The sequence below is a fragment of the Panulirus ornatus genome, chromosome 15 (assembly GCF_036320965.1).
Source record: "Panulirus ornatus isolate Po-2019 chromosome 15, ASM3632096v1, whole genome shotgun sequence".
NCBI classification, from domain to species: domain Eukaryota; kingdom Metazoa; phylum Arthropoda; class Malacostraca; order Decapoda; family Palinuridae; genus Panulirus; species Panulirus ornatus.
In genome coordinates, this window is record NC_092238.1 from 30,834,632 (window position 1) to 30,848,549 (window position 13,918).

The following is a 13,918-nucleotide window of genomic DNA, read 5'->3' on the forward strand; positions in this document are numbered from 1 at the left end:
TATTTGCAAAAGTATTTAATACTTTAAACTAAAATTCTAAACAATCTCAAACATACTCAAAGCAGAGTTTCATGTCACTGGCTGAACTTACACTTCATCATATCTAATCAAGGAGGCGGGAAAAGCCATGAATCTATTCAGACATAAGAATAAGACAAAACCATGTGAAGTTCTGATGTATGTTACAGTGGATATCAATATCTATCTCACCTACAAATTATAATTCACAAACTGTAGGTACTAATACCCACATTGAGGTCAAATAGGCCTGACAAGTAAAAATAAAAGTACCACCTGTTCCTCAAGTGATGAAAAACCTACATCTTAGGGTAGGACAGATTGTAAGAGCCTGGAAAAATAAAGTTAAGAAGGTAAAAATTTCCATGGTTCTACTGTGGAAGGAAAGATGAAGACAATGAATTAGTCAATCCTCAAGATGCCAACTCTAGAATAATATCTCTGAAACAAAATGGAGAGTCATGCGCATCATGACCTAGCAAGGATAAGAAATACGCAAGAAACCAACACTTGAGAAAAGAGGAGAAAGTATTATCTGTAGAAGAATGAAAGGAAAGCATTATTGCAGCAAAGAAAAAGGAGGTTAAGTTGAGGAAGGGGAGAGAGGGCAAAATATAATGTACAGTACTTCTCAATGAACTTTGCTGTGATGGAAGGTGAAAAAAATGTCCCTAAATATCTAAACAGAATTCTGCTTAGGAATGAGTCAACTCTTCTAACAGTTTAATCATCAGCTCTGAACAGAAATATGTTTAGAGGCAGACTTGGACACTATACAATAAGGAGTTTATAAGGAGGACTACAGATTAAAGGAGTGTTATGTACCATGATAAAGTTAAGGAACAGAACAGCAAAATTTTTAAAGGAAATAAAGTTGTACGGACTTTCAGAAAAGATAACATGGAACCAAGTCCTGAAAACACTGAAATATATTGTCTAACCCACTGAGGTGTCATGTCCAAGTCAAGTTTATGAACTTGTCAAAAAATGAGAGAAACAGCAAGCATGAATGGAATGTTATCATCAAAAAGAAGCAAATGAGTAAAGAGTTCAGTCATCTGGAAAGCAGTAATCACAACTACTGATCAACAGATGGACTTGCTAAAAAGAGAGTACAACATACCATTGAGAAACACCACTGTAGATACAAACGAAAGCAAAAGTTGATCCACCAACAATTACTGCTACGGAGATAATGGAAGGACAACTGTTAAACTGCTTACAAAAACAAAAGCAGTGCTAGAGAAAAATCAAAGCTTAATGAAATCAAGCTTTATGCCAAAACATATTTAGAACTTCTGAAATGTCAGGTGCCATACTATAGGTTTCCCTAAAGTCCCTGAAAGAGGATGGCCAGACATAAGGAAGGAAAAATACTGCTCTATGGACAATGTACTGGTTTTCAGACAGAAGGCTATGCGATTAAAGGTGTCTGAGAAGTGGGATTTGAATTTAGATATGTGTCTTCAAATTATGGGGGTTAAATTTTTTTTCTTCTCATACTTGTTTGCCATTTCCAGTCTTAGTAAGGCAGCACCAGGATAACACAAAGGAACCCTCATCTGTTCATATCCAATGAACTGAAACCATAGGACCTTTTCTAAAGCAAGCCCCATAAATCATTCTGTGGTTTCCATGACCATTTCATAAATTCTGGCAAAGACCTGTGACACTGCCATATTTGGTGTAAGTAAGCATTAACCACACTGCAGCAGCAGGTCACAAGCAGGCAATGACCGAAAAGGTACTACTGCTGTGGTGTCAGTGAGAATAATGGCATTAGTGCTCAGAACCAGCACCACACTGGCTGTCATATTTCCCTACCCTGGTCCAGGTCACTTGGTCACTGTCTTTCTTTCTCCCACAACATAAACATATGTGGCTGGAACTCAAGACACAAATACAAACCTTCTCACTATCTTTTGCTGAACACTTGACAACATGTAACTCTGATGATTCTTTATTTTGAAATCACAAGAGAAGAAAGAAAGCCAAGTATCTTTTGCATGCTATATGAGGTCGCTAAATGAAGCAGAAATAAAGGGCTCAAGATCCTTCCCTCCTTGCATGGTCACTTTCTAAAAGAGTGAACAGAAGAACCAAGAAAGAAGTGCTCATCAAAGGATCAGGGTGGAGTTTCTGAATGAGAGTGGACATAACTAAGATGAAAAGGGAGTGACAAGGGATTCTGGATCTTCTGGCCTTTAGTAAAACTGAGCTTCAGAGGAAAGAGGAAGAATGGCCTTGGAATCTCTGAGAGGTGTAACGGCTGGGGGTTACTGCTGGGACAAAAGTAAAAGACTGGATGGCACTTCGGATAAGTTGTGGGAATGTGCTAAATAGCATAAGAAAGTAAGTTCTAGGCTTATGTGGGCAAAAATGAAAATTGATTAAGAGACATGGATGACTTTAGTGCTTATGCAACTGGTGCTGATAGGAGTGAGGAAGAGGAGCAAGTCCTTTGGGGGTACCTAACTACACAACTGAAAATAGGTAGGGCTACCAAGTTACCTTCACTCCTTGACTTGTAGGTTAAAGAATAATATACAATGTTATTTCTTTTAGATACTACTCCTCTGGCATAGATATCTCTTCTAGGTTCATCAAGTATACTCTTCAACAATGATTATATCTTCTTCGAACACTTCTGCAATCACCCCCGAGTAAATTTCCCACATCGCCTGGCATTGCATTAAATATTTGTTCCTACAACCTTGCTGGGCAATTTTGTATCTTTGTTTTATACCTTTCATGTGTTTCTAAGAATTACCCTTAACTTAATTACTCTTGAATCTTCCTTGTGTGGTTGCTTTCAGGTTTACAACAAAGTTCTTTATACCTTCTATTTGTTGCCAGACTAATGTTATCATATATCTCTCCTTACTGAAGGCTAGGGGAGATAAAATACTTCCCACATATTCCCTGTGTGTTGTAGAAGGCAACAGAGAAGGGGCCCAAACGAGGATTTTCTCTCTATGACTCAGTCCTCTATTCTTAACGCTACCTCGCTACTGTTGGAAATGGCGAATATGTATGAAAAAAAAATCTATCCTTACTACATTTAAAGATGTAAATGCACTAGCTCTTTAAGCCATTTGAAGTAATTCTAATTTCCATCGCAAATATTTCTGTATTCTCTCCATCTTGCTAAATTGTCTGCTTCATTCATGACTTCCCCTTTGGGGAGGTGATAACAAGTAGTGGTGATGTGAGAAGATGGAGTGAGTATTTAGAAGGTTTGTTGAATGTGTTTGATGATAGAGTGGCAGATATAGGGTGTTTTGGTCGAGGTGGTGTGCAAAGTGAGAGGGTTGGGGAGAATGATTTGGTAAACAGAGAAGACGCAGTAAAAGCTTTGCGGAAGATGAAAGCCAGCAAGGCAGCGGGTTTGGATGGTATTGCAGTGGAATTTATAAAAAAAAAAAAAAGGGGGTGACTGTATTATTGACTGGTTGGTTAGGTTATTTAATGTATGTATGACTCATGGTGAGGTGCCTGAGGATTGGCAAAATGCTTGCATAGTGCCATTGTACAAAGGCAAAGGGGATAAAAGTGAGAGCTAAAATTACAGAGGTATAAGTTTGTTGAGTATTCCTGGGAAATTTTATGAGAGGGTATTGATTGAGAGGGTGAAGCCATGTAAAGAGCATCAGGTTGGGGAAGAGCAGTGTGGTTTCAGAAGTGGTAGAGGATGTGTGGATCAAGTGTTTGCTTTGAAGAATGTATGTGAGAAATACTTAGAAAAGCAAATGGATTTGTATGTAGCATTTATGGATCTGGAGAAGGGATATCATAAAAGTAGATAGAGATGCTCTGTGGAAGGTATTAAGAATAGATGGTGTGGGAGGCAAGTTGTTAGAAGCAGTGAAAAGTTTTTATCGAGGATGTAAGGCATGTGTATGTGTAGGAAGAGAGGAAAGTGATTGGTTCTCAGTGAATGTTGGTTTGAGGTAGGAGTGCATGATTTCTCCACGGTTGTTTAACTTGTTTATAGATGGGGTTCTTAGGGAGGTGAATGCAAAAGTTTTGGAAAGAGGGGCAAGTATGCAGTCTGTTGAGGATGAGAGAGCTTGGGAGGTGACTGATGATTGGGAATACCTGGTTTAAAAAGCGAGATATACATAAGTATACTTATGTAAGTAGGAGAGATGGCCAGAGAGCGTTATTGGATTACGTGTTAATTGACAGGCGTGCGAAAGAGAGACTTTTGGATGTTAATGTGCTGAGAGGTGCAACTGGAGGGATGTCTGATCATTATCTTGTGGAGGCTAAGGTGAAGATTTGTATGGGTTTTCAGAAAAGAAGAGTGAATGTTGGGGTGAAGAGGGTGGTGAGAGTAAGTGAGCTTGGGAAGGAGACCTGTGTGAGAAAGTACCAGGAGAGACTGAGTACAGAATGGAAAAAGGTGATAACAATGGAAGTAAGGGGAGTGGGGGAGGAATGGGATGTATTTAGGGAATCAGTGATGGATTGCGCAAAAGATGCTTGTGGCATGAGAAAAGTGGGAGGTGGGTTGATTAGAAAGGGTAGTGAGTGGTGGGATGAAGAAGTAAGAGTATTAGTGAAAGAGAAGAGAGAGGCATTTGGACGATTTCTGCAGGGAAAAAATGCAATTGAGTGGGAGATGTATAAAAGAAAGAGACAGGAGGTCAAGAGAAAGGTGTAAGAGGTGAAAAAAAGGGCAAATGAGAGTTGGGGTGAGAGAGTATCATTAAATTTTAGGGAGAATAAAAAGATGTTCTGGAAGGAGGTAAATAAAGTGCGTAAGACAAGGGAGCATATGGGAACTTCAGTGAAGGGCGCAAATGGGGAGGTGATAACAAGTAGTGGTGATGTGAGAAGGAGATGGAGTGAGTATTTTGAAGGTTTGTTGAATGTGTTTGATGATAGAGTGGCAGATATAGGGTGTTTTGGTCGAGGTGGTGTGCAAAGTGAGAGGGTTAGGGAAAATGATTTGGTAAACAGAGAAGAGGTAGTGAAAGCTTTGCGGAAGATGAAAGCCGGCAAGGCAGCAGGTTTGGATGGTATTGCAGTGGAATTTATTAAAAAAGGGGGTGACTGTATTGTTGACTGGTTGGTAAGGTTATTTAATGTATGTATGACTCATGGTGAGGTGCCTGAGGATTGGCGGAATGCGTGCATAGTGCCATTGTACAAAGGCAAAGGGGATAAGAGCGAGTGCTCAAATTACAAAGGTATAAGTTTGTTGAGTATTCCTGGTAAATTATATGGGAGGGTATTGATTGAGAGGGTGAAGGCATGTACAGAGCATCAGATTGGGGAAGAGCAGTGTGGTTTCAGAAGTGGTAGAGGATGTGTGGATCAGGTGTTTGCTTTGAAGAATGTATGTGAGAAATACTTAGAAAAGCAAATGGATTTGCATGTAGCATTTATGGATCTGGAGAAGGCATATGATAGAGTTGATAGAGATGCTCTGTGGAAGGTATTAAGAATATATGGTGTGGGAGGCAAGTTGTTAGAAGCAGTGAAAAGTTTTTATCGAGGATGTAAGGCATGTGTACGTGTAGGAAGAGAGGAAAGTGATTGGTTCTCAGTGAATGTAGGTTTGTGGCAGGGGTGTGTGATGTTTCCATGGTTGTTTAATTTGTTTATGGATGGGGTTGTTAGGGAGGTAAATGCAAGAGTTTTGGAAAGAGGGGCAAGTATGAAGTATGTTGGGGATGAGAGAGCTTGGGAAGTGAGTCAGTTGTTGTTCGCTGATGATACAGCGCTGGTGGCTGATTCATGTGAGAAACTGCAGAAGCTGGTGACTGAGTTTGGTAAAGTGTGTGGAAGAAGAAAGTTAAGAGTAAATGTGAATAAGAGCAAGGTTATTAGGTACAGTAGGGTTGAGGGTCAAGTCAATTGGGAGGTGAGTTTGAATGAAGAAAAACTGGAGGAAGTGAAGTGTTTTAGATATCTGGGAGTGGATCTGGCAGCGGATGGAACCATGGAAGTGGAAGTGGATCATAGGGTGGGGGAGGGGGCGAAAATTCCGGGGGCCTTGAAGAATGTGTGGAAGTCGAGAACATTATCTCGGAAAGCAAAAATGGGTATGTTTGAAGGAATAGTGGTTCCAACACTGTTGTATGGTTGCGAGGCGTGGGCTATGGATAGAGTTGTGCGCAGGAGGATGGATGTGCTGGAAATGAGATGTTTGAGGACAATGTGTGGTGTGAGGTGGTTTGATCGAGTGAGTAACGTAAGGGTAAGAGAGATGTGTGGAAATAAAAAGAGCGTGGTTGAGAGAGCAGAAGAGGGTGTTTTGAAGTGGTTTGGGCACATGGAGAGAATGAGTGAGGAAAGATTGACCAAGAGGATATATGTGTCGGAGGTGGAGGGAACGAGGAGAAGAGGGAGACCAAATTGGAGGTGGAAAGATGGAGTGAAAAAGATTTTGTGTGATTGGGGCCTGAACATGCAGGAGGGTGAAAGGAGGGCAAGGAATAGAGTGAATTGGAGCGATGTGGTATACCGGGGTTGACGTGCTGTCAGAGGATTGAATCAAGGCATGTGAAGCGTCTGGGGTAAACCATGGAAAGCTGTATAGGTATGTATATTTGCGTGTGTGGACGTATGTATATACATGTGTATGGGGGGGGGTTGGGCCATTTCTTTCGTCTGTTTCCTTGCGCTACCTCGCAAACGCGGGAGACAGCGACAAAGTATAATAAAAAAAAATAATAAAAAACTTGATAAACAATGTTGCTAAACTGTATTGTATACATCAACATTTCATTCACATTTTTGTAAAAAAAAGAAAAAAAAAGTAGCTGAGAATTTTCCTCCTGCAATCTAATCCCCCTTATTCCATTGAATCTTATGATAAATTGAGACTCAATATCCAGTGATTCCACTTAAGTTGTGTTTTCAAGGAACACATCCCCGAAGTTAAAGGAGGGACTAGAAATAAATGCAGTGAGTGTTCACCAGGCAGTCTGACATGTGAACAAGCAAGACAGGAGAAAGGTGAGCATATTCTGGTGAGGGTGGGTTTGCATCAAGGATGTATGATTTTACCAGTTTATGGACGAGTTGGTGAGGTAACTGAATGCAAGGGTCTTGAAGCAAGGGGTGTCGCAGTAGCATACTGGACATACAAAGGCATGACAGGTGACCCCGTTGCAGTTTGCCGATGACAATGCTTTGGTGGCAAACTCAATACAGAAATTCTAAAAACTGCTGACAAAGGTTGGGAGTGAATGGAGGGTGTATAAAAAGAGAAAGGTATAAACTAAATGTGAACAAAAGTAAATAAAAAGAGGTGTAGCATGGAAGCAAGACAGGATGGTATGCGTGTTTTAATGAGGAGGACCTGGAGGTAAAGGATGGCTTTAAGTACCTGGGACTAAATATAAACCATCATGGCTGGTGTGAATCACAAGATAGAATAAGAAATCAAGGCCTGGCTTCAAAAAGGGGCTTTCAGAAGGGGAGGTTAGTAGCTTTAAATGTAAAGATGGGTATGTATGAAGATATAGAATCCTAGCAGTAATGTATGTTAGTAAGTCTCAGGGCCTGAACAAAAAAAAGAAAGAAGGGGGGATTAGATAGAAATGACATTCCTGGGGGAGGATATATGTGGCATGAAGGGGGCTAATCATCCATGATATGACAGTGTTAAAGGATGGTGTGACAGTGGGTACAGCCCAATGGAGGGTTGACCAGAAAGTGCTGAAGCAGTTTGAGCACATGGAGAGGATGAGTAAAGAAAGACTGACAAAAGGGATCTGTTGTAACTGAAAAAAGATGGCAGAAAAGGGACAAGACCGAAGAGGATTTGGAACAGGCTATCCAGTGCCCATGAGCAGGGGCCCAGCCAGCTCTACTTACTTTTTACATACTGCTGTACAACTCTCTAGAAAAAACACTTAATTTCCAATATAAAAATGACAAGACATAGAAAAAAAAAATTTGGTGTAAATCATTAAATGGTTCTTACCTTTGTTACCCATGATATCCATATGAAGATGAGCCAAACCAGTGGCAATAGACAGTGCCATGCGTATCATACCAGCTGTGTCTACTGTGTAACGCATTAAGTAGTCAAAAAGTGATCCATTCTCATGGTAGTCTGTCACCAGCCAAAGCTGTGTCCATGTTCCATTATCTGTAAAGTAACCAAAGAATTTTAGGAACTAATGTATCCAACTTCTCAATTATTTCCTTACAAAGCTACTTTTAATTGGTTAGCAAAATATGAAGTGCAAAGAAGAGGATTTTTATCATGTTTCAAGTAACAATAGTTCCTCAGGTTGATATTAACCCTAACATTTGGAAGCTTCAAGCAAAATACATTGCATTATGGTTAACAATGAATGAGGCAGCTCCCTAGTTCAGGCATAGTATTATTCTGTGCAAGTAACATACATAAGTTTGTTTCTGTTCATCATCAATTGCCATCTTCCTGAATTGTTATATCAAGACATGATGATATATAATGACCGTAGTGTAACTGCAGGTTTTGGAAAATATAATGTATTTTTTCTGAAATATTGAAGGAATATGAACTGGAGGATATTGGAGAGCTACAGTGTGCATGATGAAGTGGAGTGAAACGAAAAGAAGCAAAAATAAATATTCAGAATATTGTGACTAGAATGAAGAACACAGAAGAAAAGACAAATATGCACATTGTAAAGATACTCAAAAGATCGGCAAAAGACCTCTCAAGAAAAGTATAGTTATGTAAAATATGTAGTGCTCTGACAGTACAGTAGATGACACCCAAAAAAGAGGTTAAGAAAGAGGTGGATAAATTCATTTAGTGACATCTGAAAAGCTGAACATAATGAGGATAATGATAGCAAGGAAGGGAATGCTGAACATGTGCAATAGAGACAACTTTTGTTGGAAAGTGTATGACCATACAGAAACTTTCATTTAACTCAATCATGAGCCAAGTACAATCATTAAAGATCTCTAATGACATTACTAACTTTACTCACTTATCATGAAAAACAAAAATGTGCAAAATATATGTGAAAACTTGAATGCAAAGGTGAGAGGAATTAGAGATAGCACATTGAAGTGGAGAAAACATCAAAATAACAAAAACACAATACTCACCTTTGTTATCTGCAGCAATGAAACCAAGCAGGTTGTCATGTCGCAACATCACTGTCTGATATATTTCTACTTCACGGAACCAGGATCGCTCATCCCTAGAAAATAGAATAATTAGTTTTCTACACTAAGTTACTATAACCAGTTATCATCTTTCATCACATGAGATTGTTGAAACTTTCAACAAGGTCTATCATAAGTGTGTGTTTTGTGTGTGTGTGTGTGTGTGTGTGTGTGTGTGTGTGTGTGTGTGTGTGTGTGTGTGTGTATTTTTTTTTCATACATACTCACCATTTCCCGCTTTACCAAGTAAGTATTAAGAACAGAGGACAGAGCCCAAGAGGGAAAAGCCTCACTTAGCCCCCTTCACTGTTCCTTTTGTAATACTAAAAACTGGGCGGGGAGGATTTCCAGCCCACTGCTCCCTCCCCTTTTAGTCACCTTTTCCTACATGCAGGGAATACGTGGGAAGTATTCTTTCTCCCTTATCCCCAGATATATTTATTTATTTCATCTATTTATTATACTTTGTCGCTATCTCCCGCATTAGCAAGGTAGCGCAAGGAAACAGACGAAAGAATGGCCCAACCCACCTACATACACATGTATATACATAAACGCCCACTCATGCACATATACATACCTATACATTTCAATGTAAACATACTTATACATACACAGACATAAACATAATATATGCACATGTACATATTCATACATGCTGACTTCATCCATTCCCACCACCACACATGAAATGGCACCCCCCTCCCCCCCGCATGCGCTTGAGGTAGCGCTAGGAAAAGACAACAAAGGCCACATTCGTTCACACTCAGTCTCTAGCTGTCATGTGTAATGCACCAAAACCACATATCCCTTTCCATATCTAGGCTCAACAAAATTTTCCATGATTTACCCCCAGACGCTTCACATGCCCTTGTTCAATCCATTGACAGTACGTCAATCCCAAGTATACCACATCATTTCAATTCACTCTATTCCTTGCACGCCTTTCACCCTCCTGTATGTTCAGGCCCTGATCACTAAAAATACTTTTCACCCCATCCTTCCACTTCAATTTGGTCTCCCACTTCTCATTCCCTCCACCTCTGACACATATATCCTCTTCGTTAATCTTTCCTCACTCATTCTCTCCATAAGACCAAACCATTTCTGCTCTCTCAACCACATATTGTCCTCAAATATTACATTTCCAACACATCAACCCTCCTCCGTACAACCCTATCTATAGCCCATGCTTCGCAACTGTATAACATTGTTGAAACTACTATTACTTCGAACATATCCATTTTTGCTCTCCGAAATAATGTTATCTCCTTCCACACATTCTTCATTGCTCCTAAAAACCTTCGCCCCCTCCCCACCCTGTTGCACTTCAGCTTCCATGTTTCCACCTGCTACTAGGTCCGCTCCTAGATATCTAAAACATTTCACTTCCTCCAATCTTTCCCCTTTCAAACTTACATCCCAATTAACTTGTCCCTCAACCCTACTGAACCTAATAACCTAGCTCTTATTCACAATTACTCTCAACTTTCTCCTTTCACACACTTTTCCAAACTAGTCACTAACTTCTGCAGTTTCTCACATATATCAGTCACTAAAGCTGTATCATCAGTGAACAACAACTGACTCACTTCCTAGGGTTGCTCATCCCCAACAGACTGCATACTCACCCCTCTCTCTAAAACTCTTGCATTTACCTCCCTAACCATCCACCCATAAACAAATTAAACAACCATGGGGACATTACACACCCCTGCGGCACATCAAAATTCACTGGGAACCAATCACTCTCCTCTCTTCCTACTTGTACACATGCCTTACATCCTTGGTAAAAACTTTTCACTGCTTCTAGCAACTTACCTTCCATAACATATACTCTTAAACCCTGCCATAAGGCATCTCTATTAACCCTATCATATGTCTCACATACATTCTTCAAAGCAACCACCTGATCCACACATCCTCTACTACTTCTGAAACCACAATGCTCTTCCCCAATCTGATGCTCTGTACATGCCTTCACCCTCTCAATCAATACCCTCCCTTGTAATTTCCCGAGAATACTTTACATTGAATATCCTTACCAACCAATCAACAACATAGTCACCCCCTTTTTTAATAAATTTCACTGCAATACCATCAAACCTTTTAGCCATTTTACACTCAATCTCTCCTGGTACTTCCTCACACAGGGGTCCCTTCCAAGCTCACTTACTCTCACCACTCTCTTCTCCCCAACATATTCTCTTCTTTTTTGAAAACTTCTACAAATCTTCACCTTCACCTCCACAATATAGTGATCAGACATCCCTCCAGCTGCCCCCATCAGTACATTAACATCTAAAAGTCTCTCCTTTACATGCCTATCAATTAACACAATCCAATAATGCCCTCTGACCATCTCTCCTATTCACATACGTATACTTATGTACATCTCTCTTTTTAAACCAGGTATTCCCAATCAGTAGTGATTTTTCAGCACAAAAATCCACATGCTCTTCACTATCTCCATTCACAACACTGAATATGCCATGTACACCAATTATACCCTCAACTGCCACATTACTCACCTTCACATTTAAATCACCCATCACTAATAACCGGTCTCGTACATCAAAGCTGCTGACGCACTCACTCAGCTGCTCCCAAAACACTTGCCTCTCATGATCTTTCTTCTCATAACCAGATGCATAAGCACCAATAATCACCCATCTCTCTCCATCCACTTACAGTTTTACCCACATCAGTCTTGAATTTACTTTCTTACACTCTATCACACACTCCCACAACTCCTGCTTCAATAGTACTACTCCTTCCTTAGCTCTTGTCCTCTCACTAACCCCTGACTTTACACCTAAGACTTTCCCAAACAACCATTCTTCTCCTTTACCCTTGAGCTTCGTTTCACTCAGAGCCAGAACATCCAGGTTTTATTCCTCAAACGTACTACAGGTACACCACCGAATTTCCGGAAACTGATGATCCGGTACCTCCTTTCGTCTGGACAAAATTATGTGAGGGAACTTGAAATTACCACGGCCACCAGACTAATCTACTGGGCGGCCACAGATGGCGGTGTGTGTAGGGTGCATTTATTTACCTTCTTTACACTGCACTTGTTGGTGGTGATACCGCAATTCTGTGAGATTCTCAGCTTATTTTGGTTAAATGTAACCCTAGCTGTGGTTTCTAAGACATATGAGAGCGTCAGTTGTGGTGTCAAATGTAAACGCCAGTCCATATCAATCCAAGATAAAGTAGAACTGTTGAAAAAATGGTTCGTGGTGTTTCGGTGCGTAAGCTGTGTGACATCTACAGGATTGGTTCATCAACTGTGTATGATATGGAGAAACACAGGGAGAAAATATTGAAATTCTATGCAGACAGCTATTCCACGAAGCAAAGGACGATTAGAAAAACTATGAAAGATGGTAAAAGAAGGTAAGAGTAATGACCATGATCGAGTGATGATGAAATGGTTTTGACAGCATCAGAGTGATGGAGTGGACTTGTCAGTTAGCATGATAATGGACCAAGATAAGTTGTTCCATAAAAAACTTAAATTACAACATAAGCATGACTATAGCGAAGGATGGCTTCAAAGATTCAAGAAGCATCATGGGATTAGTGGGTTAGAGGTGTGTTGATGAATTATCATTATGTGACCACGATTGGTCTGGCAAAATGATTAATCTGGCAAGGCTTTGGTAAAAAGAGTGCCAGAAAATCAGTGATGTACCTGTACCTATCTCTCCTTTTTTCTCATCTTGGTTATATCCATACACATTCTGAGCCTTCAAGGAGGAAGAGCACTCCCTAATTGACTTCTTCTTCTGTTTCCCCTTTTAGAAATTTAAATACAAGGAGGGGAGGATTTTCAGCCCCTCTCTCCCACCCCCTTTAGTCCCCTTCTAAGACATGTACGGAATATGTGGGAAGTATTCTTTCTCCCCTATCCACAGGGATATTATCATTATGATCATTATCTTTTTTTATACATGTCTGCCATTTCCCGAGTTAACGAGTAGTGTTAAGAACGGAGGACTGAGCCTTAGAGGGAATGTCTTCACTTGGCCCCCTTCTCTGTTCCCTTCTTTGGAAAAACAAAAATTGGCAGGGAGGATTTCCAACCCCCCACTCCCTCCACTTTTAGTCGCAGGGAATATGTGGGATGTATTCTTTCTCCCCTATCCCCAGGGATTATCATTATTATTATATATGTCAGAGGTGGAGGGAATGAGGAGAAGTGGGAGACCAAATTGGAGGTGGAAAGATGGAGTGAAAAAGATTTTGAGTGATTGGAGCCTGAACATGCAGGAGGGTGAAAGGTATGCAAGGAATAGAGTGAATTGGAACGATGTGGTATACCGGGGTCGACGTGCTGTCAATGGATTGAACCAGGGCATGTGAGGCATCTGGGGTACACCATGGAAAGTTCTGTGGGCCTGGATGTGGAAAGGGAGCTGTGGTTTCGGTGCAATATGCATGACGGCTAGAGACTGAGTGTGAACGAATGTGGCCTTTGTTGTCTTTTCCTAGCGCTACCTCGCGCACATGCGGGGCGAGGGGGTTGTTATTTCAAGTGTGGCGGGGTGGCGACAGGAAGGAATTAGGGTAAACAGTATGAATTATGTACATGTGTATATATGTATATGTCTGTGTGTGTATATGTGTACGTTGAGGTGTATAGGTATGTATATGTGCGTGTGTGGACGTGTATGTATATACATGTGTATGTGGGTGGGTTGGGCCATTTTTTCATCTGTTTCCTTGCACTACCTCGCTAACGCAGGAGACAGCGACAAAGTAT

At 40.6% G+C, this 13,918-nt stretch overlaps 1 protein-coding gene across 4 annotated transcripts in view; it reads right to left on the bottom strand.

Annotated features, from left to right (window-relative positions):
• LOC139753815 (TGF-beta receptor type-1-like) overlaps window positions 1-13,918 on the bottom strand; it is a 255,338-nt gene that overhangs the window by 40,111 nt on the left and 201,309 nt on the right. For all 4 annotated transcript variants that reach the window (XM_071670714.1, XM_071670712.1, XM_071670710.1 and 1 more), the window contains exons 8-9: window positions 9,088-9,182; window positions 7,961-8,128 (exon numbers count right to left, since the gene is read on the bottom strand). In XM_071670714.1, coding sequence (XP_071526815.1) covers window positions 7,961-8,128; window positions 9,088-9,182 — 263 coding nt within the window. The remainder of the gene's footprint in view (window positions 1-7,960; window positions 8,129-9,087; window positions 9,183-13,918) is intronic.